Genomic DNA, 25,033 nt, shown 5'->3' on the forward strand with positions numbered 1-25,033 from the left:
GCCATCGGATCAGCGCAGTGCGCCGGCCACGGCGGCCATTGGAGGGTGAACCAACGGCAAAGGAAGACCTTTCTCTCTGTCTCTCTCTCTCTCTCACTGTCCACTCTGCCTGTCAAAAAAAAAAAAATAGCTTATTAATCTAAAATGGGAATTTGTATCAAGTTTGTGTTTTTTTCTTACTCTAGTCATCTTTATGCAAGAAACTTGATTGCATTGAATGTAAGCTTTCATTATTGTACACTAACCTACTACTACATTTGTTATTTAAATTCTTATGTTTCAGTTTCTTGAGTTTAGTATAGCTTTTTTTTTTTTTTTTTTGACAGGCAGAGTGGACAGTGAGAGAGAGAGACAGAGAGAAAGGTCTTCCTTTTGCCGTTGGTTCACCCTCCAATGGCCGCCGCGGCCAGCACACCGCGCTGATCCGATGGCAGGAGCCAGGAGCCAGGTGCTTCTCCTGGTCTCCCATGGGGTGCAGGGCCCAAGCACCTGGGCCATCCTCCACTGCACTCCCTGGCCACAGCAGAGAGCTGGCCTGGAAGAGGGGCAACCGGGACAGAATCCGGCGCCCCAACCGGGACTAGAACCCGGTGTGCCGGCGCCGCTAGGCGGAGGATTAGCCTAGTGAGCCGCGGCGCCCGGCCCTAGTATAGCTTATTTTAAAATTTTAAGTGGGCTGGCGCCGTGGCTCACTAGGCTAATCCTCCACCTAGCGGCGCCGGCACACCAGATTCTAGTCCCGGTTGGGGTGCCGGATTCTGTCCCGGTTGCCCCTCTTCCTGGCCAGCTCTCTGCTGTGGCCAGGGAGTGCAGTGGAGGATGGCCCAGGTGCTTGGGCCCTGCACCCTATGGGAGACCAGGAGAAGTACCTGGCTCCTGCCTTTGGATCAGCGCGGTGTGGTGGCCTTTGGAGTGTGAACCAACGGCAAAAGGAAGACCTTTCTCTCTGTCTCTCTTTCTCATTATCCACTCTGCCTGTCAAAAAAAAAATTTTTTTAAGTGATTTTACTTTTTTAAAATTATGGAAAATTTCAAAAATGTAGAAAAGCATAAAGAATAAAAAGAATGAATCTTATGTAGGTAACACCAAATTTTAACATTTTAGGATGTTTTTTTTTATAAGATTTTTATTTATTTATTTGACAGGTAGAGTTACAGACAGTGAGAGAGAGAGACAGAGAGAAAGGTCTTCCATCTGTTGGTTCACTCCTCAAATGGCTGCAGCGGCTAGAACTACGCCGATCTGAAGCCAGGATCCAGGTTCCTCTTCCTGGTCTCCCATGTGGGTGCAGGGGCCCAAGCACTTGGGCCATCTTCCACTGCCTTCCCAAGCCATAGCAGAGAGCTGGACTGGAAGAGGAGCAACTGAGACTAGAACCCAGCGCCCATATGGGATGCCGGTGCCGCAGGCAGAGGATTAACCTAGTGCGCCATGGCACCAGCCCCATGTTTTCTTTTTTAAGAAATGAAATATTTTGGATGCAGGGGAAACCTCAAATCCTGGTCCTGTCACTCTTCCCCCAAAGATAAACACTCTGCTGAATTTGATGTTTTTTGTTCTCTAGCACGTTGTGATACTTTTATGTGCTTATGTATTTTATTTAAATAACACACATATGGGGCTGGCATTGAGGCACAGTGGGTTAAGCCTCAGCTTTGACATTGGCACCCCATATCAAGAGTATTGGTTCAAGTTCAAGCTGCTTTGCTTCTGATTGAGCACTCTGCTTACGCATCTGGGAAGGCAGCAGATGAAGGCTCAAGTACTTGGGTCTGGGCCACCCATATGGGAGACCCAGATACAGTTCCTGGCTCCAAGCCTTGGTCTGTCCCAGAGCTGGCTGTGGCAGCCATTTTGGGAGTGAACCATCGAGTGGAGGATTCTCTCTCTCTCTTTCTCTCTCTTTACAACTCTCTCTTTTTCTCCCTCTGTTTCTCTCTCTTTGTCTCTCTCTGTCTGTTACTCTGTTGTTTAAATAAATCTTTAAAAAAGTGTACTTTTACCTGTTTTTGAATATTCTATGAATAATATCACAATATAGCCCTTGGTGAATATAGGGAAATAAATTTCATTAACTTACCTATTTTGTTTCTCCTCACAGGCGATTTTTCAGTAATATCATTACAAGTACCATGCAGGATTTGCAAGATTCAGGCACTTTCCCCAGCCTCCTGCAAGCTTTGAGCAGAGAGAGGGAAAACAAAAAGCACTTCTATGATGTCATTGCCAGGTGAGAATGATGCTGTGTTATTTGTGTTGATTTTTTTTTTTTTTTTGACAGGCAGAGTGGACAGTGAGAGAGAGAGACAGAGAGAAAGGTCTTCCTTTGCCGTTGGTTCACCCTCCAATGGCCACCGCGGCCGCGCTGTGGCTCGTGCACCGCGCGGATCCGATGGCAGGAGCCAGGAGCCAGATGCTTTTCCTGGTCTCCCATGGGGTGCAGGGCCCAAGCACCTGGGCCATCCTCCACTGCACTCCCTGGCCACAGCAGAGGGCTGGCCTGGAGGAGGGGCAACCGGGACAGAATCCGGCGCCCCGACCGGGACTAGAACCCGGTGTGCCGGCGCTGCAAGGCGGAGGATTAGCCTAGTGAGCCGCGGCGCCTGCTGATGTGGTTTTTTTTTTTTTAATTAATTTATTTTTTTGACAGGCAGAGTGGACAGTGAGAGAGAGAGAGAGAGAGACAGAGAGAAAGGTCTTCCTTTTGCCGTTGGTTCACCCTCCAATGGCCGCCGCGGCCAGCGCGCTGCGGCCGGCGTACTGCGCTGATCCGAAGGCAGGAGCCATGTGCTTTCCTGGTCTCCCATGGGGTGCAGGGCCCAAGCACTTGGGCCATCCTCCACTGCACTCCCTGGCCACAGCAGAGAGCTGGCCTGGAAGAGGGGCAACCGGGACAGAATCCGGCGCCCCAACCGGGGCTAGAACCCGGTGTGCCGGCGCCGCAAGGCGGAGGATTAGCCTAGTGAGCCGGGGCGCTGGCCCAGCTGATGTGTTTTTAAGTGCTGTAAAATACTTGGCAAAAGTCCTTGCTTTATACAGCCAATCAAAATCTGTGCTTTCCAGGGAAGATAACCAGAATACAGAAATTTGGGTTCCATTCCCAGCTCTGCTGGGATAATAACTCAGATTTCTGAGCCATAGTTCTCTGTCTCTTCAATATGTCAAGAATATTCTATCTCCTATAGTAATCTTTCTTCAGACTGAGTTCACTAAAAATCTTTGAACAATGACAAGTACGTGCCAAGCAAAGTTTTCTTTTCTAGAATCATTCAACTTCTTTCTTTCTTTCTTTTAAAGATTATTTTGTTTATTTGGAAAGCAGAGTTGGGGCTAGGGAGAGAGAGAGAGAGAGAGAGAGAGAGAGAGATCTATCTTCCATCTACTTGTTCACTCCTCAAATGGCCACAGTGGCTGGTGCTGGGTTAGGCTGAAGCCAGGAACCTGGAACTGTGTGTCTCCCACCTGGGTGCAGGGGCCCAAGTACTTGGACCACCATATTCTGCTTTTCCAGGCACATTATCAGGGACTGGATTGGAAGTGGAGAAGCCAGGACTTGAACTAACACTCATATGGCATACCCATGTCACAGAATGCAGCTTAACCCACTGTGCCATAACATCGGCCTTACTTTCAACTTATTTCAGAGATTTTCATGCTGTGTGAATACTCAACACAGTCAAAATAGCTTGGGACCAAGATAAAATTCTGTATATATTAACCCTATATACTCAGATTGCAGAAGTGTTTATCTTGTCTACAGAAGTGTCTTTGTTTTTCCTTAAGTTGTTTTCCTTTTCTTCCCTCCTAGTATCAGTCATAAGTTCTGTACTACAGTTATTATGAACATTAGATTAATACACATTAAATATATAGGATAGTTCCTGGCATATAGTAAATGCCTAATAACAATAATAGCTACTATTTTGATCTTAACCTTCATTGCTTTTAAGGAAGAAGAAAATGTGCACTTGTATTTATTGCTGGTGGGAGAATGAATTGGAACAATATTTTGAAAAGTATTTATAAAAATAAAAATATATACATCGAAATTCAATTTTATAGTATTTTGTACCATTCCATAATTTATTTAACTGTTTTTGGAGTTTGAATTTTTAGGTTGTTCCCAACTTTTTGCTATAGCAGCAAATAATGCTTTAGTGTTTGTCTTGGTACATAATATATATCAGCAAATGTCTAAATCTGTTATTATATTGGGTTGAATCACTAAATGTAGAATTACAGACTCAGATAATCTGTACATTAAAAGAAGATACTGTAGAGCTGCCATAAGTATTGTTTACAAAGTTTAATAACTTGGGGGAAATGTTTATGCTACAATTTTAAGTAAAATAAAGCAAGGCTGAAAATATTAACACATCTATACAGTAAAACTTAAAAAAATATGGGTAGAAAAATAACTTGAAGGAAGTATACCAATATATTAATAATATAGTAGTTTTTAAAAATATGTATATACTTGTATTTGAGAAGTAGAGAAAGAGAGAGACAGGGAGGCTAGGGCTGGGCCAAGACGAAGCTAGGAACCAGGAACTCCATCTGGGTCTCTTCTCTTAGGCAGGGGCTGTCTGCTGCTGCTTTCCCAGGCACATAAGCAGGAAACTAGATTGGAAGTGGAACAACTAGGATTCAAACTGGCACTCTGGTATGAGATGCTGGCATCACCAGCAGAGGTTTAACCCGGTGCCCTGCAACACTGGCCCCGGAACTTCATCTTTTAAAATATGCAATTCACTGATGTTTGGTACATCCCCACTGAGTTGTGCAGTCATCACCACTAATTCCAGAGCATTTTCACCATCCCCCCAAAGTCACTGCCCCTCCTACACTCCCCATCCCCACCAGCCTCTTTAGTTCAGTGGTAGTCCTCTTACTGCAGAACATAATTTTATAAATAAAATAAAAAAAGAAAGAGAGAGAGAAAGAATGGGAAATAAAGCATTAATGTGTAACTAGAGGGGTCAGTGCTGTGGTGTAGCAGGTGAAGCCACTGCAGTGCTGGCCTCCCGTCCAGGTGAGGTTTGAGACCCAGCTGCTCCACTTCCCATCCAGCTCTCTGCTATGGCTTGGGAAAGCGGTAGAAGATGGCCCAGGCCCTTGGACCCCTGCACCCGCATGGGAGACCCTAAGGAAGCTTCTGGCTCCTGGCTTTGGATCTGTGCAGCTCCGGCTGTTGGAAGATAGCCAAGCACTTGGGCCCCTGCCACATATGTGGGAAACCTGGATGGAGTTCTTGGCTCCTAACTTTAGCCTGGCCCAGCCCTGGCTGCTGTGGGAATTTTGAAAGTGAATCAGCAGATGGAAGATTGATCACTGTCTCTGTTGCTGTGCCTTTCAAATAAATATTTTTTAAAGGCACTTGTTTGTTTAAAAAAAGAGAGTGCATATAACTGTGTTAAGAGAAAAACTTAGTGTAAAAATTGTATATGTGATGTAAGCCCAGTTTTGAAAGAGAAAAACTGTGGTGTGTAGTGACTAGAAAGAAATACACTGATCCTTTGTTACTCCCGGGGATTTGGTTCCAGGACCCCCTGTGGATACCTTAGTCTGGATATTCAAGCCCATCTGTAAAATGATACAGTATTTGTGTATAATCTATGTATATCTTCCTGTGTACTTTAAACCATCTCTAGATTACTTACAATGACTCATGCAATGTAAGTGCCATGAAATAAATGTCTGTACATCTTTAGTATGGACACAACATTTTTTCCAGAAATTAAATTATTTACTTATTTTCATCTATTTGAAAGGCAGAGAGACAGAGAAATATATCTTCCATATCCTATAGTTCACTTTCCAAATGTTCACAATATCTGGGGCTGAGCAAGTCTAAAGTCAGGAGCCCAGAACTCAAGCTGGGTCTCCCACGTGCTGCCTCCAAGGTACGCATTGGCAAGAAGCTAGATTTGGGAATGGAGTCAGAACTTGAACTCAGGCACTTGATGAGAATGTATGTTGTCCCTTTCTCCAGATATTCTTGATTAGCAGTTGGTTGAATCCATGGATGCAAAATTCCTGAATATGGAGGACATATTGAATAATAAAATTTTAACCATAGTAAGATAATGGGTGAATTTCTTTTTTTCACTTTTTTTTCATTTTCTAGGTGTTTTTTTTTTTTTTTTTTTTTTTTTTTTTTTTTTTTTTTTTTTTTGACAGGCAGAGTGGACAGTGAGAGAGAGAGAGAGAGAAAGGTCTTCCTTTGCCATTGGTTCACCCTCCAATGGCCCCCGCGGCCAGCGTGCTGCGGCCGGTGCACCACGCTGATCTGATGGCAGGAGCCAGGTACTACTTCTGGTCTCCCATGGGGTGCAGGGCCCAAGCACTTGGGCCATCCTCCACTGCACTCCCTGGCCACAGCAGAGAGCTGGCCTGGAAGAGGGGCAACCGGGACAGAATCCGGCTCCCCGACCGGGACTAGAACCCGGTGTGCCGGCGCCGCAAGGTGGAGGATTAGCCTAGTGAGCCGCGGCACCGGCCATTTTCTAGGTTTTCTAAAACAGGCATATATTCTCTCATAATCTCATGTAAATGTTTGTTTAAATGAACCTGTGTTTGAGATGCTGATTTTAATAGTAGAGGTCAAGTTTTTATTCTGCATTTATAAATCTTGCAATTTATAAATGGGAAGAACATAATCTATCATTTGTTTTGGCAATGCGAATTTCAGGAGTCAGGTATGTGCTTTCTAAAAACTGCTGGGTAAAACTGCTTACCTAAATGCAACTTAGTGGTAAGTTGTTCTTGGTTGTTGTTGTGTTTATTCTTGTATTGTTTTAAGTCTAAATACTGGAATTGCTAGAGAGATGCGCAGTTCCATTTCTCTAAGAAAACTGAAACAGCAATGCGAATAGTTCCGTTCTGGGGTTCTGGTGTTACACTGTACTGCATGTCAGCTCCATTCTGCTTTTTGCTGTCTGTGAAACCACGGCAAGTGTGTTAGTCCAGGTCTTCTAAGACACAGAGGCCATGCTGGGATTATTCATGCAGAGGTCTTATCAGAGAGAAAATGGAAGACTGAGCCCAGGTGAGGGAGGGGCAGGCTGGGCACAAGAGACAGCTGTGCAGTTCCAGCACGTGTCAGCAAGGTCACCAGAGTCACAGGGTCCATATCAGCCTGAGACCCTGGCTGTCCCGGGAGGGGCCTGCTCCTGGGGTGGGAGCAGAGTGTGGCCTGTTCCCAGGGTAGCTTCAGAACACGCACAGTGAAGATGCCCACAGCCTGGAAGCGGGGGCCCTGTGCACTCTCTGGCGCTCTCCAGCTGGGGGCCTGTATGGCACATTCTCAGGTCTGCACAGCAAGCTGCCATTGCCTTCACCACGTGTTCCTCATCTGTGAGAGAGATGGTGACAGACTAGCGCGGAAGGCTGCGGGGAAGCAGGAGCATGGCATTAACGTGCTCGGGATGGAAAAGAGTCTCCTTTGTCCTCTGGGTCTGTGTTTTTTCTCAGAGGTGACTATTTTAGATGCAACACTGATTAGACAGAAAAGTCTTCCTCCACTACAGCAGATCACAGGGTAATGTTAGTGAACGTGTGCTCAGTGGACCAGCACTTTGGGCATCACCTGGGAGCCGGTTACAGCTGCAGGGCCCAGAGCCCCCTCCCTGACCTCCAGAGTCAGAATCCGTGTGTGGGTGGGAGGGGTGGGGTGTGGCTGGCGCTGGCTTTGAAGGGCCAGGAAGTCTTCATCCTGCACAGGCAGTTTGAGAAGCACTGCTCTAAACACAAATCATTCTTATTACTTCTAGGGAGGAAAAAGGAAAAAAACAGATAAAATCTCTTCAAAGGCAGCTGGTGAATGTCAGAGAAGAACGGCAAGCTGAAGCTCAGGTAAGAATTACCTGGCCAGCGCCAAAATTACGGAACTAAAGCCGCTGTACGGAGGCCATCTCTCTCAAGCAAGGAGAAGTTATGTATGAAAAATGGTTGTGACGACTGCGGCGGCTTTACCATTGGAAAATAAAGAGAGCAACTGGAGAGCTGGCCTGTTGGGAACAGAGTTCCTAGAGCCCCTCGCCTGCTGAGGCTCTTAGTCTGCTACCGCTCGTATCTCCCACTGGCCACACCGCCCACTGCTTCCTTGCCTGGCCTCAGGTACTCTCCCGTAGTGTAACATCCCAGATGGGAAAGTAAGACTGCTGAGCAATTACAAACTCCCTGACACATGATGCTGAGGTGTAGCGATGTCCTTAACCATCATGACCACCTTTTATTTTCTCTTTCCACAAACACTTTTTGGTAACGACACTCACCTTCTTGGGTTACATTCTCAGCCCTTACGTCCAGCCCAAGTAAACTGAAGCAGAATATCACTCAGATGTGTTGTTCATCAGCAAAGGGACAGGTTAAGAAACCAGCGCTGAAGATCCAGGGCAAATCTTAGAACGAAAAACATTGATTAAGATGAAATGACACTAAATCCTTAGAGTTACTAAAAACCAGTGGTGCGGTTAAGCTTGGGAAATAAGATTAGGAAGTACTAAGAGACCAGTGGGACACAAAAGGATGCCAGCAATTAGGATGACCAGCTTGTGTGTGTCGAAGTAGGTGTGGTCACTTGGACGTAAAGGAGCAAATGCCCAAGATCAGAAGCTTCCTGACGATGCCCTAGGTAAGAAGTCGTGGGGCCGGCATTGTGGTGCAGTGGGTTAAGCCTCTGTTGGCAATGCTGGCATCCCATTTGGAGTGCTGGTTCGAGTTGCAGCTGCTGCACTTCGTTTTTTTTTTTTAATTTTTTTTTTAATTTATCTGACAGGTAGAATTATAGACAGTGAGAGAGACAGAGAGAAAGGTCTTCCTTCCGTTGGTTCACTCCCCAAATGGCCGCCATGGCAGGCTCTGCGCCGATCCGAAGACAGGAGCCAGGTGCCTCCTCCTGGTCTCCCATGCGGGTGCAGGAGCCCAAACACTTGGGTCATCCTCCACTGCCTTCCCAGGCCACAGCAGAGAGCTGGACTGGAAGAGGAGCAACTGGGACTAGAATCCAGCACCCACATGGGATGCCGGTGTCGCAGGCAGAGGATTAACCAAGTGAGCCACGGTGCTGGCCATTGCTGCACTTCTGATACAGCTCACTGCTGATGTGTCCGGGAAGGCAGGGGGTGATGACCCAAGTGCTTGGGCCCCTCCCGTGTGCTAACTAGTATGGAGTTCTGGGTTTCTGGCTTCAGTGGCTGTTGTAGCCATCTGGGGAGTACACCAGCAGATGGAAGATCTCTCTGTCTCTGTCTCTCTCTCTCTGTCAGTCTGCCTTTCAAATAAATAAGTAAATCTTTAAAAGAAAAAAAAAAAAGAAGTCACAAAGGAAAAAAAATGCATTGCTGTCAAACTACTGAATGTCAGAATACCCAGCAAGGTAACGACAAAGCAGCATTTTTATGAAATTGTAATTGTAAAAAAAAAAAGAGGGGGGAGGGCTGGCTCCATGGCTCACTTGGTTAATCCTCCGCCTGCGGCACCAGCATCCCATATGGCCACCGGGTTCTAGTCCTGGCTGCTCCTCTTCCAGTCCAGCTCTCTGCTGTGGCCCGGGAAGGCAGTGGAGGATGGCCCACCCAAGTGCTTGGGTGCCTGTACCCGCATGGGAGACCAGGAGGAAGCACCCGGCTCCTGGCTTCAGATCGGCGTAGTTCCAGCTGTGGCGGCCATTTGGGAGTGAACCAATGGAAAAGGAAGACCTTTCTCTCTGTCTCTCTCTCTCACTGTCTGTAACTCTACCTGTCAAATAAATCAATAAAATCTTAAAAAAAAAAAGAGGACAAAGGTCTATATGCAGAAATTGTTTTCATACATCAGCAACAGATTTAGAATAGGAAGTTGAACAAATATATTGTTTACAATAGCATCAAAAGTATCAACTATCCAGCTTTCACTTCAGTACCCCCATTACATCAACAAAGTATGCAGAACGTCTTCACAAAATACTATAAAACAGTATTGAAAATTAAATAATAAATTAGTGGAGAGATAGACTGTTCTTGCTTATGGATTGGATGAATCAATATTATAAAGATGTCAGTGCTTCCAAACTTGATCTATAAATTAAATACAATCCCAATCGGAATCCTGATTGGAATCTATTTATTCATTTATTTTACTTTTTTATTTATTTTATATTTTTATTAAAAATTTATTTATTTATTTGAAAGTCAGAGTTACACAGAGAGAGTAGAGACAGAGAGAGAGAGAGAGAGAGAGAGAGAGGTCTTCGATCCAATGGTTCACCCCCCAATTGGTCACAATGGCTGGAGCTGCACTGATCCAAAGCCAGGAGCCGGGAGCTTCTTCCGGGTCTCCCATGTGTGTGCAGGGGCCCAAGGACTTGGGCCATCTTCTACTGCTTTCCCAGGCCATAGCAGAGAAATGGATCAGAGGTGGAGCAGCCAGGTCTCGAACCGGTACCCATATAGGGTGCCGGCACTTCAGGCCAGGGCGTTAACCCTCTGCACCACAGTGCTGGCCCCTATTTTACTTTTTTTAAAGATTTATTTATTGAGGGTGGCGCTGATTTATTTATTTATTTATTTATTTATTTGAAAGGCAGAATTACATACAGAGAGGCAGAGAGAGAGGGAGAGAGGTCTGCCATCTGCTCGTTCACTTCCCAAATGGCCTCAACAGCTGGAGCTGCACTGATCTGAAGCCAGGAGTTAGGTGCTTCTTCCGGGTCTCCCACACAGGTGTAGGGGCCCAAGCATTGGACCATCTTTCACTGCTTTCCCAGACCATTAGCAGAGAACTAGATCAGAGTGGAGCAGCTGAAACATGAACTGGCGCCCATATGGGATGCTGGTGCAGCAAGTGGAGGCTTTGCCCACTATGCCACGGTGCCAGCCCCTATTCATTTATCTTTAAGAAACTTGACACACTCACTCTAAAATTTATACACAAGTACAAAGGGCTAAAAATAGTCAAGACTATTGGTGGGGAACAAGGGGGATGGAGTTGCTTTTTAGAAGTGCCGCGGCTCAATAGGCTAATCCTCCATTTGCAGCGCCGGCACACCGGGTTCTAGTCCCAGTCGCTCCTCTTCCCTCTTCCTGTCCAGCTCTCTGCCATGGCCCGGGAGTGCAGTGGAGGATGGCTCAGGTGCTTGGGCCCTGCACTTGCATGGGAGACCAGGAGAAGCACCTGGCTCCTGCCATCAGATCAGCACGGTGCGCCGGCTACGGCGCCATTGGAGGGTGAACCAACAGAAAAGGAAGACCTTTCTCTATCTTTCTCTTTCATTGTCCACTCTGCCTGTCAAAACTAAAAAAAAAAAAAAAAAAAAAAGAATTATTATATAGCTGTACTTATTAAAACAGTGTCTACTGATGCAGGGATTGACAAATAAGAGCAACTGAACCAAATAAGAACCATTACAGGTTTTGACAGAGATTGCACTGTCATCATGTGGGTGAGAAGTCTTCATCCAGGTGCTTGTCTCCGAAGCAAGAAAGAGGAGATGTAGGTAAAGGTCAGCAGAGGAACAAGATTTTTTTGCATGAAGAATGAAAGTACACACTGAAGTGGGAGTGCAGGGACACATGAAGGTGAGGTTCACTCAGTGAGACTTGGGTTGGACCTGTATATGGAGGCATAGTGGGTGGTACCTGGACAGGGCTTACTTGAATATTTATAGGGAGCAGAATCTAGGGCAGAGTTTGAGTACTGCCGATTTCCTTGCCCTCTTTTGGAAATCTCTGAAGTGTCATGGCATCAAGTGCATGACGGGAGTAGGCATGTTGGCCATTGTAATCTTATTAGAATGCTGTTGTAATTAGCTAAAGGTCACTGTGGAGATGCAGTCAGTACCCATCTTGGTTCTCTTTGGCCAGTGCTGGTTCAGGGCAGCAGTTTTGCAGAAACTGCAGTTAGTTCCCCTCTGCATGGAAGGCGGGGGTTTGGTCAAAGAAGGCAGGGCTGCAGGGAAAGCTTGCAAAGCCACAGGAAGTACATGCTTGAGAGGAAGTGTGGAGGTGCACCCAACAAGGTACACGTGCGAGGCAGGGAGCAGATTATGGACAGCCTTACAAGGCAGGCTTTTCTGGGCAAACATCATCAGCGAGGGCCATGTAGGTGGGGAAATTCACCATTTAAGAAATTTGTGTTGTCCTTGAGTCAGGGTTTGGAGCCGTGTTGAATTTCTAAGCCCTTTCTTGGCCTGATAGTGCTACATTTAGACTACCCGGACCTATGACTTTTCTTGAACCTTGAGTTTCTTAAAGTAGTTGCCTTTACCTCACCTTGCTGCCTCCAGCATATTCAATAAAGCTTTCCAGTGCCGGAGCTGCCACTGAAGTATTTAGTGTAGGGAAGCTATTACCAAAATAAGCTGGGACAAGCACTGTGGCTCAGCAGGTTAAGCTGTGGCTTGTGATGCTGGGATCCTACATCGGAGTACCAGTTCCAGACTTCTCACCCAGCTTCCTGCTAATGCACGTGGAAAGGAAACGGGTGATGGACCAACTACTTTGGCCCCAGCTACCCATGTGGGAGATCCAGAAGGAGCTCTTTGCTTCTGGCTTTAGCCTGGCCCAGCCCTCCAGGCCATACTCCATTTTTCTCCTCTGGGCACCCGTTTGCATGTTGCCCAGCTCTTCATGCAGCTCCTCAGCCTCGTGCCCTCTAATGATTCTTCCCGCTTTTTTGTTTTTGTTTTTCCCAGATGTAGCATGAGTTTCAAAGAGAATAAGTGGAGGTAACTGTGATGATCTGTAGGCTCCAAGATGGGTTAAAGAGTTAAATGAAGATAGAAGGCATGCTGGCTAAATTTGTAGGTGGTACAAAAGTGTGATAAGTATTAGATATCAGAACGCAAAATCCCATCAAGGAGTGAAACACAGAACTGACTCCACAAGGTTCAGAGATGAAACTGAAATCCTCATTTTGGTTAGAAAAAGCTTGTAAATTGGAAATTGTGACGGTCCCACTTGTCTTCAACAATTTCATTAGAGGCTTAGTGTGAGGTTCTAATATGAGTATCTGAGATTAGGACCCACCACTAGTTGTGGAAGGAACAACATGTTGAAAAGGTGCCTGTTGGGGCCGGCACTGTAGTGTAGTGGATAAAGCCACTGCCTGCAGTGCTGCCATCCTACATGGGCACTGGTTTGGGTCCTGGCTACTCCACATCCAATCCAGCTCTCTGTTATGGCCTGGGAAAGCAGCAGAAGATGGCCCAAGTGCTTGGGGCCCTGCACCCATTTCGGAGACCTGGAAGAAGCTCCAGGCTCCTGGCTTCGGATTGGCCCAGCTCTGGCTGTTGCGGCCATTTGAGTTTGAGGAGTGAACAGCAGGCAGAAAACCTCTCTTTCTCCCTCTCTCTCTGCCTCTGCCTCTCTGTAACTTTGCCTTTCAAATAAATAAATAAATCTTTTTAAAAAAGATTTATTTATTTATTTGAGAAATCTTTTTAAAAAAGATTTATTTATTTATTTGAGAGCCAGAGTTACAGACAGTGAGAGGGAGAGACAGAGAGAAAGGTCTTCCCTCCGTTGGTTCATTCCCCAAATGGCTGCAACAGCTGGAGCTGCACCGATCTGAAGCCAGGAGCAAGGTGCCTCCTCCCGGTCCTCCACGTGGGTGCAGGGGCCCACAGACTTGGGCCATCTTTTACTGCCTTCTCAGGCCACAACAGAGAGCCAGACTGGAAGAGGAGCAGTCGGGACTAGAACCAGCACCCATATGGGATGCCGGCACTGCAGGCAGAGGATCAACCCACTGTGCCACGGTGCTGGCCCCTAAATAAATAAATCTTCAAAAAAAAAGAAAGAAAGGTGCCTGCCTTCCTCAGTCTTCTCTTGACTTCTTAGTTTTCCTTTCCTTTTTTTTTTTTTTTAAATATTATTTATTTGAGAGGTAAAGTTATCTGCTGGTTTACTCCACAAATGGCTGCCATGGCCGGAGTTGGGGTAATCCGAAGGAACCAGAAGCTTATTCCGGGTCTCCCACATGGGTGCAGAGGCCCAAAACTCAGGCCATCTTCAGCTGCTTTCCCAGGCACATTGGCAGGGAGCTAGACTGGAAGTGGAGCAGCCAGGACTCAAACCAGCAGCATCCCTATGGGATGCTGGCACCATGGGTGGAGGCTTAACCTACTATACCACAGCACTAGCCCCTAGAGTTTTCCTTTCAAAGTACTGCTTTTGTGGCTTGTCATCAGGGTCCTAACGACATGACAACATTTTAGCATACCTTATTGTGAAAAGCCCTTGGAACCTTGTGAACAAAGCTGTTTTGATTATTGCAGTTAGTGGTCCTGTGTAGTGTTAATGCGACAGGGAAATAACTCCCCTTTCCTCTGTTGTGGTTATGACTTCTGGATGATTTAGGTGTCGCTTTTTTTTTTTTATTATTATTATTTACTTGAAAGAGAGAGAGTGAATGCTTCTCTCTGCTGGTTCACTCCCAAATGCCTGCATCAGGGACCAAGAACTCGATCTGGCTTTCTCATGTTGGTGGCAGGGGCCCAAATACTTGAGCCATCACATGCTGTCTTGCAGGGTGTACACTAGCAGGAAGCTGGAATGAGGAGCAGAGCTGGGACTCAAACCCAGGCGCTCTGGTATGGGAGGCAGGCATCTCAAGTGGCATCTTCACTGCTGCCCCAGACGTGTGCCCGTGGGAGTCCCATTTAAGAAATTTACTCAGATCAGCAAGGACAGTGAGGTGTGTGGGAACTTTATTACCAAAGGAAAGGCAGAGGAATTGGTATGATTAATCTGAAAAGGGAGTAGTTCAAATGGAAGGGAAAGCAGATGGTGGAACTGGAGCCTGAAGCTTTAGAAGTTTGCATTTGATTATGTTTGATCCCACGAGATCTGTTGAGCTCAGACTTTGCTCATAGACTTCTAGAATCAGTCAGTATTCTTAGTCAGAGACAGCCCGCCAGATATAAATGTCAGTTTAAAATACAGCTATGTTTTGTCTGTGACTTTTATCACTTTCCATTTTCCTTTTTCCATTCCGCAAAACAGGCAACCTGAAGTATAAAATAAGTTCCAGCTCCTCAGGGTAGAAGCTTCTAAAACTCCAGGAAGTAGTATCCCTTCTCTGCCTGGTTCAGTTGTGAAAACAGATGCTGCCATTAAAAGCCTTTGGCTCACATTTCTGTGGCGGCCATCAGAGCCCTGTTAATTTGAATTGGTTGACTGCGTCTTTCCATTACTAAATCATGCTTCTCGGGATTCAAATAACAAGTCCAGAAGTCCAGGTCTGGAGGCATTTTCAACTTGAAAATCAAGTTCTGTCTGCCGTTAAAAACCCACAAAAATGTAGCCTCAGTCAGGCCTGGATCCTGGGGAAAGCTGCAGACACCATGGACAGCCAGGATTATAGGTTGTGGCGAAGGCAAGTCTTTTCTTAGTGAAGTCTTACAAGGAATTCATATAACTGAAGACCCTTGGCCTGTAACCCGTTGCTTTTAGTCTGGCTCCTGCGGCACACTGGGGAACTGAGGAAATGAATGGCATTCAGTTCACAGTAGTACGGCTGATCATGGTTTTACCAGCACTAACCAGCCTGTCAGCATTTGACATCCTCCTCCATGTTTCCACATCATCACCGTGGAGGGCCATAACAATGTGCAGACCAGCAACACAGAAAGAAATCAGAGCAATCAGAGGCCGTGGCAATGGCGTTAGAACCAGAGGCCTTTGGCCTGGCACAGCCATTGTCGTATGTATCGTATGCATTATGAACAGTTACATAACTCAGCACCTTCTGTGTACCACAGGCAGACACTTCGAGCATTTTCAGTCTGCATTTCGGATGTTCATATTGTTACTTTTTTTAAAAAAGTATTTTACTTTAAAGTCAGAGTTACACACAGAGAGAAGGAGAGGCAGAGAGAGAGAGAGAGAGAGAGAGAGAGGTCTTCCATCTGCTGGTTCACTCTCCAATTGGCTGCAATGGCCAGAGCTGTGCCGATCTGAAGCCAGGAGCCAGGAGCTTTTTCTGGGTCTCCCACATGGGTGCAGGGGCCCAAGGACGTGGGCCATCTTCTACTGCTTTCCCAGGCCACAGCAGAGAGCTGGATTGGAAGAAGAGCAGCCGGGACTCAAACTGGCGCCCATATGGGATGCTGGCACTGCAGGTGGCGGCTTTACCACAGCACTGGTCCCCATATTGTTACTTTAAGACTGTGTTTTAAAAATTTTTATCTTCTTGAAAGAGCAACTGAGAGAGGCAGACAGAGAGAGACAGAGATGTTTTCCATCCGCTGGTTCACTCCCCAAATGCCCACAACAGCCAGGGCTGGGCCAGGCAGAAGCCAGAAGGCTAGAACTCTCCATCCCAGTCTCCTCTGTGGGTGGCAGGGCCCTTAGCACTGGAGCTGCTGCTTCAGGAAGCTTTATCAGGAAGCTTCATTGGAAGCAGAGTGAACAGGACTCATGCTGGTACTCTGATACGTGCCGCAGTGCCCACCACCATGTTGTCACTTTGAAAGACTTAGTATTCAATTTGATGAAGAAAACTGACCAGAATATGCTCTAAAGGTTTTTTCCCCTTACTTTCTTTGAGAGACAATTCCCATTTGCTGGTTCATTCCCCAAATGTCCACAGTGGCCACAATGGGGCCAAGGCCACAGGCAGGAGCTGGGGACACAATCCAGGTCTCCCAAGTGAGTGGCAGGGACCCAGGGTCTGCACTGGTGGGAAACTGGAGTCAGGAGCTGGAGCTGGGTATTGAACCCAGGTCCTCTGACGGGGGACATGGGAATCTTACTGGGCATCTTAACTGCAAGGTTAAGTGCCTGCTCCTTGAGTTTTTGAATGTGTATTTTTATATGGACACTGTTTAGTGAATACATAACCGTCCAACACTTCAGATTCTGTGAGAAACAGGTCTACTGTTATTAATACAGGCTGAGATTGTCTGAAAAGGGTTTTAGGTATTCCAGTTACCCTTTAAGCTGGACCTTGAAGGTCTAAGAGATTAAATAGATAAAAGGATTCCAGTCGATGAAGTGAAACTGTCACAGTATCACTTTAACACAAGTCTTCCTAAACAGGCAAACCTTATCACTGATTGTATAACAATTTGGAAATACAAGGGAGGGAGTAGAAGGAAAGAGAAAATGAGGGAGAGAGAGGGGGGAAGAAAAGCTAGTGTAGAAAAAAGGGAAGAAAAAAAGAGGCAAAAAGGATGTTTCTTTTCTTTTTTCTTTTGAAGATTTATTTGTTTGAAAGTCAGAGTTACAGAGAGAGGGAGAGACAGGCAGGTCCTCCTTCTGCCGGTTCACAACCCAGGTAGCTGCAACAGCCAAGACTTGTCCAGGCCAATGCCAGAGCCAGGAGCTACTTTGAGCTCTCCCACTCTGCAGGGCCCCAAACGCTTGGGCTGTCTTCAGCTGCATTTCTCAGGTGCATTAGCAGGGAGCTGGATTGGGAGTGACACAGCCGGATCTTGAACTGGCGCCCATGTGGGATGACAGTGCTGCAAGCCGCGGCTTAACCTGCTGCACCACAGTGCTGACCTCAGAAAGGCCATTTCTTACAATTAATAAACATTCATGGAACTCCTCAATTGTTATGAGCACTGGTAGAATTTTACCGATGCAAAAATGGACTTAAAGAAGTTCAATAATTTTCCCACTGATCCTACTTGCAAGAGGATATAAAGTACTAAGACATATTAGCATCATCAACTGGGCTTGCAACATATTCTCTTGCCAGAGATACTCATCTATTTGGTATTGTGTCATTATAGTTACAATAATTACAGTACAGTTGGAATGATTCTATAGAATTATTTATTTATTATTTATTATTATTATTTTTTTTTTTGACAGGCAGAGTGGACAGTGAGAGAGAGAGACAGAGAGAAAGGTCTTCCTTTGCCGTTGGTTCACCCTCCAATGGCCGCCCCGGCCGGCACGCTGCGGCCGGCGCACAGTGCTGATCCAATGGCAGGAGCCAGGAGCCAGGTGCTTTTCCTGGTCTCCCATGGGGTGCAGGGCCCAAGCACCTGGGCCATCCTCCACTGCACTCCCTGGCCACAGCAGAGGGCTGGCCTGGAAGAGGGGCAACCGGGACAGAATCCGGCGCCCCGACCGGGACTAGAACCTGGTGTGCCGGCGCCGCGAGGCAGAAGATTAGCCTAGTGAGCCGCGGCGCCGGCCGATTCTATAGAATTATATACAGAAGTCAGACAAAAGGCCTTGAAGAATTCCTTTGTGATTAATATTCAGGACCTATGCTCCTTTAAGCTCTGTCTACATTTCATTGTGGATAATTTTGGCCAATTTCAACTTTATTTCTTCCAGTAGTTACTTAAAACTAATTCCACCTAGCTTGCATGCTAAGATTAAAGGTGGTTTATGGGACACACATTGTGGTTCCGTGGGTTAAGCTGCTGCTTGGGCTGCCTGTATCCTGTATTAGAGTGCTTGTTTTGTGTCCCTGCTACTCCACTTCTGATGCAGCTTCCTGCTAATATGCCTTCCTGGAAGGCAAGAGATGATGGCTCAAGTGCTTGGTCCCCTGTCACCCGCATGAGAGACTTGGATCAAGTTCCTGGCTCCTGGCTTTACCTGATGTAGCACTGGCTGTTGTGAGCTTTTGGGGAGTAAACCAATGGATGGAAGATCTCGCTCTGTCTCTCCCTTCCTCTGTCTTTCTGACTTTCTAATAAATAAATAAATGAATCTTTAATAAAAAATTAAAGGTTGTTTATATAAACATAAATCTCTTATTGGAGCCATGCATTTTTGTGATTAGTTATAAAGCAATACTTTAAAAATTTCATGGAGGGGTGAGTGTTTAGCTTAGCGGTTAAGACTCTGTGTCAAGCCATTGTAATCCATAAGCTGTACTTTGGAAATTTATATTCATTAAATAAAAGTTAAAAAAAAAAAGATTCTGTGTCCATGGCCAGTGCCGCAGCTCACTAGGTTAATCCTCTGCCTGCGGTGCCGACACCCCTGGTTCTAGTCCCGGTTGGGGCGCTGGATTCTGTCCCGGTTGCTCCTCTTCCAGTCCAGCTCTCTGCTGTGGCCAGGGAGTACAGTGGAGGATGGCCCAAGTGCTTGGGCCCTGCACCCGCATGGGACACCAGGAGAAGCACTGGGCTTCTGGCTTCAGATCAGCACAGTGCGCCGGCCGCAGCGGCCATTGAGGGGTGAACCAATGGAAAAGGAAGACCTTTCTCTCTCTCTCTCTCACTGTCCACTCTGCCTGTCATGAAAATTTTAAAAAAAATTAAAAAAAAAAAGAAAAGATTCTGTGTCCAGGGGTTTGTGTTTCGGCACAGCAGGTTAAGCCCCTGCCTGTGATGCCGCATCCTATATGGGCACAGGTTCAAGATTGGGATGCTCTACTTCCAAGCCAGCATTCCTGCTAATGGCCTGGGAAAAGCAGCAGAAGATGGCCCAAGTGCTTGGGCCTCTTCTAGGAGGTCCAAGAAACTCCAGGCTTTGTCCTAAACCAGCAGATGGAAGAGCTCTCTCTCTATATATATATAACTCTGCTTTTTAAAAAATAAATCTTAAAAAAAATCCTTTTATTCTCTGTCAGAGTGCAGGTTTGATGCCTGGATCTGGCTCCTTACTCCAGCTTCCTGCCAGTGATGGCTCAAATAGTTAGGTCCTTGCCAAAATAAGTTCCTGGTTGCTGGCTTTGGCCTGGCCCAGCCCTGGTCACAGGGTATTTGGGGAGTGAACTGGCAGATGGGAGCTTTATCTGTCTGTCTCAAATAAATGAATAAGACATTTTTATTTTTTAAAAATTCACAGAAAAATGGAAAATCGAATTGAAAGCTAATTTTTCCCCTCAAATTTTTGAAATCCATGCACGGTTTCTTCATCCTATATACCTTCCTTGAACATTTTGTAGACCACTTGTATGCATGGACTTCAACCATTTTTTGCACTGAAATAAACTTATCTTTTAATTCCATTTTCTATGAGTTTTTTGAAGTACTCTCATAAGTTTCCTTGTGCTGTTAGCTCTGAACATGTCTCTGAAGTTACTCAAATTTTGATAATTTTTTTTAGAAATTATTCATTCATTCAAAAAGGGGAGGGAGGGAGGGAGAGAGAGAGAGAGAGAGAACACACCAGAATGCACACTTCTCCTTAAATGCCCGCCATAGCCAGGACTGGGCCAGGCCAAAGTCAGGAGCCAGGAATTCCATATAGATCTCTGCCATGGCTTGCAAAGCCATCTTCTGCTGCTTTTGCAAGCAAATCAGCAGGGAGCTGGATCAGAAGTGGAGCAGCTGGGACCTAATATGGAATGTTGGAATCCCAAGTGGCAGCTCAACCTGCTGTTGATTGGATGGCTTTGGAGTCTGCCTGGAAACAGGCTGTGATTGGTTAGGGCATAGACCACCCCTTGACCAGATTCAGTTGTACCAACTGAAATAAACGAGTCTGCGCTGCTCGCCTCTGGCCGGCTTTCACCAGACTCCTGGGGTCTGTGTGGTGACTCCGCGCCTCTTGCCTCCACCACACCCCTCCTCTCAGAATGAATTCTCTCAGGAATGAAATCAACAGCAACAAGAGAGAGAGAGAGAGAGAAAGAGAGAGAGAGAAAGATCTTCCATCTGATGGTTCACTCCCCAGTTGGCTGCAATGGCTGGAGCTGCACTGATCTGAAGTCAGGAGCCAGGAGCTTCCTCCAGGTCTCCCACGTGCGTGCAGGGGCCCAAGGACTTGGGCCATCTTCTGCTTTCCCAGGTGATAGCAGAGAGCTGGATCAGAAAAGGAGCAGCCGGGACTCGAACCAGTGCCCATATAGGATGCCAGCGCTTCAGGCCAGGGCTTTAACCCACTGTACCACAGCGCCGGCCCCTCTCTATAACTCTTTCAAATAAAAAAAAAAAAACTTTTAAAAATTGCATTCAGCACAGATGGGATTTTTTTCCCAATATTTTTCATCCATAGTTGGTTGAATCCACAGATGTAAAACCCATACATGGAGGCTGGCTGTATAAGGATTCATGTGAACACGTGTGAAAGCTCTGCAGGTTGCCCATTGCTTGGCAATTTTCAGGTCTCCATATTCATTAAGAAACGACATTTCTGGGATGCCATGGCTCACTTGGTTAATCCTTCGCCTGCGGTACCGGCATCCAATGTGGGCGCCGGGTTCTAGTCCCAGTGCTCCTCTTCCAGTCCAGCTCTCTGCTGTGGCCCAGGAGGGCGGTGGAGCATGGCCCGAGTGTTTGGGCCCCTGCACCTGCATGGGAGACCAGTAAGAAGCACCTGGCTCCTGGCTTCGGATCAGCACAGTGCCGGCCGTAGCGGCCATTTGGGGAGTGAACCAACGGAAGGAAGACCTTTCTCTGTCACTCTCTCTCTCACTGTCTATAACTCTACCAGTTAAATAAATAAATAATACATTTCTTCAGTCCCAGGCATGGACTACAGCAGAGATCTACACAGCCCCAGTCCCTGCCCTCATGGAGCTTGCAGGATGTGTAACTTTTTTTTTTTTTTCTCTCATCTACTTGAAAGGCAGAGAGAGAGAGACCTTCCATTGGCTGGTTCACTCCTCAGATGCCTGCAATAGCCAGGGCTGGGCCAAGCCAAAGCCAGAAGATCAGAACTCCACCCAGGTTCCCTACATCCGTGGTAGGGAATCAAACTCTTGAGCCATCATCTGTTGCCTCCCAGGCGCACGGCAGGCAGCTGATTGGAAGCAGTGCAGCCAGGACTCAATCATAGCCTGTTTCCAGGCAGGCTCCATTGCCAGATGGGTTTCAAAGCCATCCAATCACAGCCTGTTTCCAGGCAGGCTCCGTTGCCAGGTGGGTTTCAAAGCCATTCCTGAGTGACATTCACTTGGCAGCAGCCATCTTGGCATGGCCTTCTCATTCCACCACACACTCTCTCTCTCTTTCTCTGCCTTTCCTCTCTGTGTAACTCTGACTTTCAAATAAATTAAATAATAAATCTTAAAAAAAAAAAAAGAGTTAGAGAGAGAGAGAGAGATCTTCCATCCTCTGGTTCACTCCCAGTCCCCCACATTAGTTTAGGGTTCTAAGTACTTGGGTCATCTTCTGTTGCTTTCCCAGTTACATTAGCAGGGAGCAAGATCAGAAGTGGAGCAGCCAGGACTCGAATGACTGCCCATATGGGATGCTGGTGCTGTGTTGGCAGCTTAACTTGCTACATAACAGTGCAGCCCCAAGCTTTGCTCTTTTAAAAAGAGAATATTTATTTATTTGAGAGGCAGAGAGAGAGAAAGAGAGAAAGTAAGAAAGTAGTTCCCATCTTTAGTTTATTCCCCAAATGCTCCTAACAGGTAGCCAAGGCTGGGTTAGACTGGAGCCGGGATCAAAGAACTCAATCCAGGTCTCCCATGTGAGCAGCAGGAACCCAATGACTTGAGCCATCAGCACTGTCTGCCAGAGTTTGCATCAGAGCTGGAGTCAGGAGCCAGAGCGAGGTCTGGAACCAAGGTATTCTATTATAGACGCAGGCATCTGATACAGACGCAGGCATCTGATACAGACGCAGGCGCCAGGACTGTGAGGCTGGATATCTGTCCTTAGCTTAGCTTTTACATTACAAATCAACAGGGAATGGGATCTATTTTTCTGCTATCACAGTCTGGGAAAGCTAGTCAAAAATCATGAATAGTATAAATGAAAATGAAACATAACAAATAGTTCTAAGAGGGTCCTTCGTAAGCATACCATTAGGATTGTCTGTATTTCCAACATAGATTTCCCATTACTAGCTCATTTTCATAAGTCAAAAGACCCGTTTTCCCACTCAAGCCCCACAAGGTATGTGAACCTGGGTAAGTCAGCTGAACTCTCTAGGTTTTACTTTCTATAAAATAGAAACACTAATATCTCCCCTGACTGGAATACCTCAGAGGTGATTATAGTTGTCCCTTGGTATCTGAGGGGAACTGATCCAGAACCTCCAAGGATACCAGAATCCTTGGATCCTCAAGTCCAAGACCCCCATAAAAAATGGCATATAGGGGCCTGCGTTGTAGAGTAGTGGGTAAAGCCACTGCCTGCAATGCCAATGTCGGCATCCCACATGGGCTCCGGTTCGTGTCCTGGCTGCTCCACTTCTGGTCCAGCTTCCTGCTAATGCACCTGGGAAAGCAGTGGAAGAGGGTCAAAGTACTTCAACCTCTGCAGCCATGTAGGAGACCCAGAGGAAGCTTCTGGCTCCTGGCTTTGGCCTTGCCCAGCCCTGGATGTTGTGGTCATCTGGAGAGTGAACCAGCAGATGGAGGGTCTCTCTCTCCCTCTCTCTCTCTAACTCTGCCTTTTAAATAAGTAAATAAATAAATAAAACTAAAAAAAAGAAAAAGATGCGGCTGGAGCTGTGGCATAGCAGGCTAGGCCTTTGCCTGCAGTGCCGGCATCCCATATGGGCACTGGTTTGTGTCCCGGCTGTTCCTCTTCTGATCCAGCTCTCTGCTATGGCCTGGGAAAGCAGTGGAAGACAGACCAAGTCCTGGGGCCCTGCACCCATTTAGGAGACCTGGAAGAAGCTCCTGGCTCCTATCTTTGGATCGGCTGAGCTCCGGCCATTGTGGCCATTTTAGGGAGTGGACCAGTGAATGGAAGACTTCTGTCTCCCTCTCTATGTCTGAAACTCTACCCTTCAAATAAATAAATTAAAAATTAAAAAAAAAAAGAAAAGAAGAACAAAGCTTAAGCCACTGACTGCGTTGAATAGAGGCAGACTGTATTTTTAATTGAGAAACCTCATCTTTCCCCTACAGAATCAGAATGAATATATTGCTCACCTCAAGGACCAATTGCAGGAGATGAAAGCCAAAACCAACCTAGAGAATTGCTATATGAAAAAAATTACTGAGCTGCAGATCGCTCAGACCCAGAAAAAGGGTAATAAGGCAGAGGAGCTCTTGCTGGAAGAGATTGAGGTGAGTCCTGCCTTTTGGAAGGAACCAGGTAGATGCATTTGAACCGCTGCTCCCGATGCTGCCGCAGCTACTGAAGGGGGGCAGGGGGAGTGAAAGCTGTGAGGAGAAAGAAAGGCCGGTCAGACTTCACTGCGGAGGAAGGTCGGATGGTTGCCAGGACAGGCAGGTAAGAAAAGGAGCCGGCATCATTAGAGGGTATCCTTTGTGGCCAGGAAGTCTCCCCTCTCTGAAACCCCTGCTTCCCTGGGAGCTCACTGCCCAGAGCTGGCCTCAGGCCCTAACACGGGCTGGTGTTGTGGCCTACTGACTTAAGCTACTACTTACGACACCGGCCCCATGTCAGAACGCCAGTTCAAGTCCTGGCTATTCCACTTGCAATCCAGCTTCCTGCTAATGTACCTGGGAAGGCAGAGGAAGATGGCTCAAGTCCCTGGGTCCCTGCTACCCACTTGGAAGGCCTGGATAGAGTTCCTGGCTCTTGGCTTTGGCCTGGCCCAGCTCAGGCTGTTGGCAGCTGATTGGGGAGTGGACCAGCTGATGGCAGCTTGTTCTCTGTCTCTTCCTCCATTGCTCTGCCTTTCCAGTGAATAAATAAATCTTTAACAAAACACACCTCACCTTTTTCTTCTTTTAAAAATATAATTAATTTTCATTTTACTTGAAAGGGTTAGAGACAGAGAGACAGGGTGATCTACTGGTTCACTCCCCACATGGCCACAACAGCCAGGGCTGGACCAGGCTGAGGCCAGGAGGCCAGAACTCCATCTGGGTCTCCCATCGGGGTGGCAGGGACCCACATACTTGAGTCATCATGGCTACCTCCTCCGGTACACATCAGCAGCAAGGCAGCATGGGAAGTGGGGTCAGGACGCAAACCCAAGCCCTGGGACGTGAGACACAGGTGTCTCAAGTGGCATCTTCGCTGCTGTTTCAGACGTCTGCCTCTGGAATATCCTTCTCTTGAGCCAAGAAACTGGTGCACTTGAAGCTGTGTTTTTCTCCTTAAACTGACACCTCTTCCCAGGTGACAGGTGCATGGGCCTGTGGTCTGGGGCCCTGGCACGTGTTTAGTGCAGAGGCAGCCGCATGGCTCGGCAGTGCTTGAACAAATGAGCAGAGTTGAACAGAACGAACTGTAGCTTGGGAGGATCCCCACTGCCCAGG

The 25,033-nt window shown here is 46.8% G+C and overlaps 1 protein-coding gene across 8 annotated transcripts in view; it reads left to right on the forward strand.

Annotated features, from left to right (window-relative positions):
• Positions 1–25,033, forward strand: part of DRC9 (dynein regulatory complex subunit 9) — a 46,510-nt gene that overhangs the window by 13,983 nt on the left and 7,494 nt on the right. For all 8 annotated transcript variants that reach the window (XM_089331896.1, XM_008266735.5, XM_008266736.5 and 5 more), the window contains 3 exons: positions 2,103–2,231; positions 7,774–7,855; positions 23,708–23,869. In XM_089331896.1, the coding sequence (XP_089188022.1) occupies positions 2,103–2,231; positions 7,774–7,855; positions 23,708–23,869 (373 nt within the window). The remainder of the gene's footprint in view (positions 1–2,102; positions 2,232–7,773; positions 7,856–23,707; positions 23,870–25,033) is intronic.

The sequence above is a fragment of the Oryctolagus cuniculus genome, chromosome 4, assembly GCF_051225735.1.
Source record: "Oryctolagus cuniculus isolate XC-2025 breed Fujian yellow rabbit chromosome 4, ASM5122573v1, whole genome shotgun sequence".
Classification (NCBI taxonomy): domain Eukaryota; kingdom Metazoa; phylum Chordata; class Mammalia; order Lagomorpha; family Leporidae; genus Oryctolagus; species Oryctolagus cuniculus.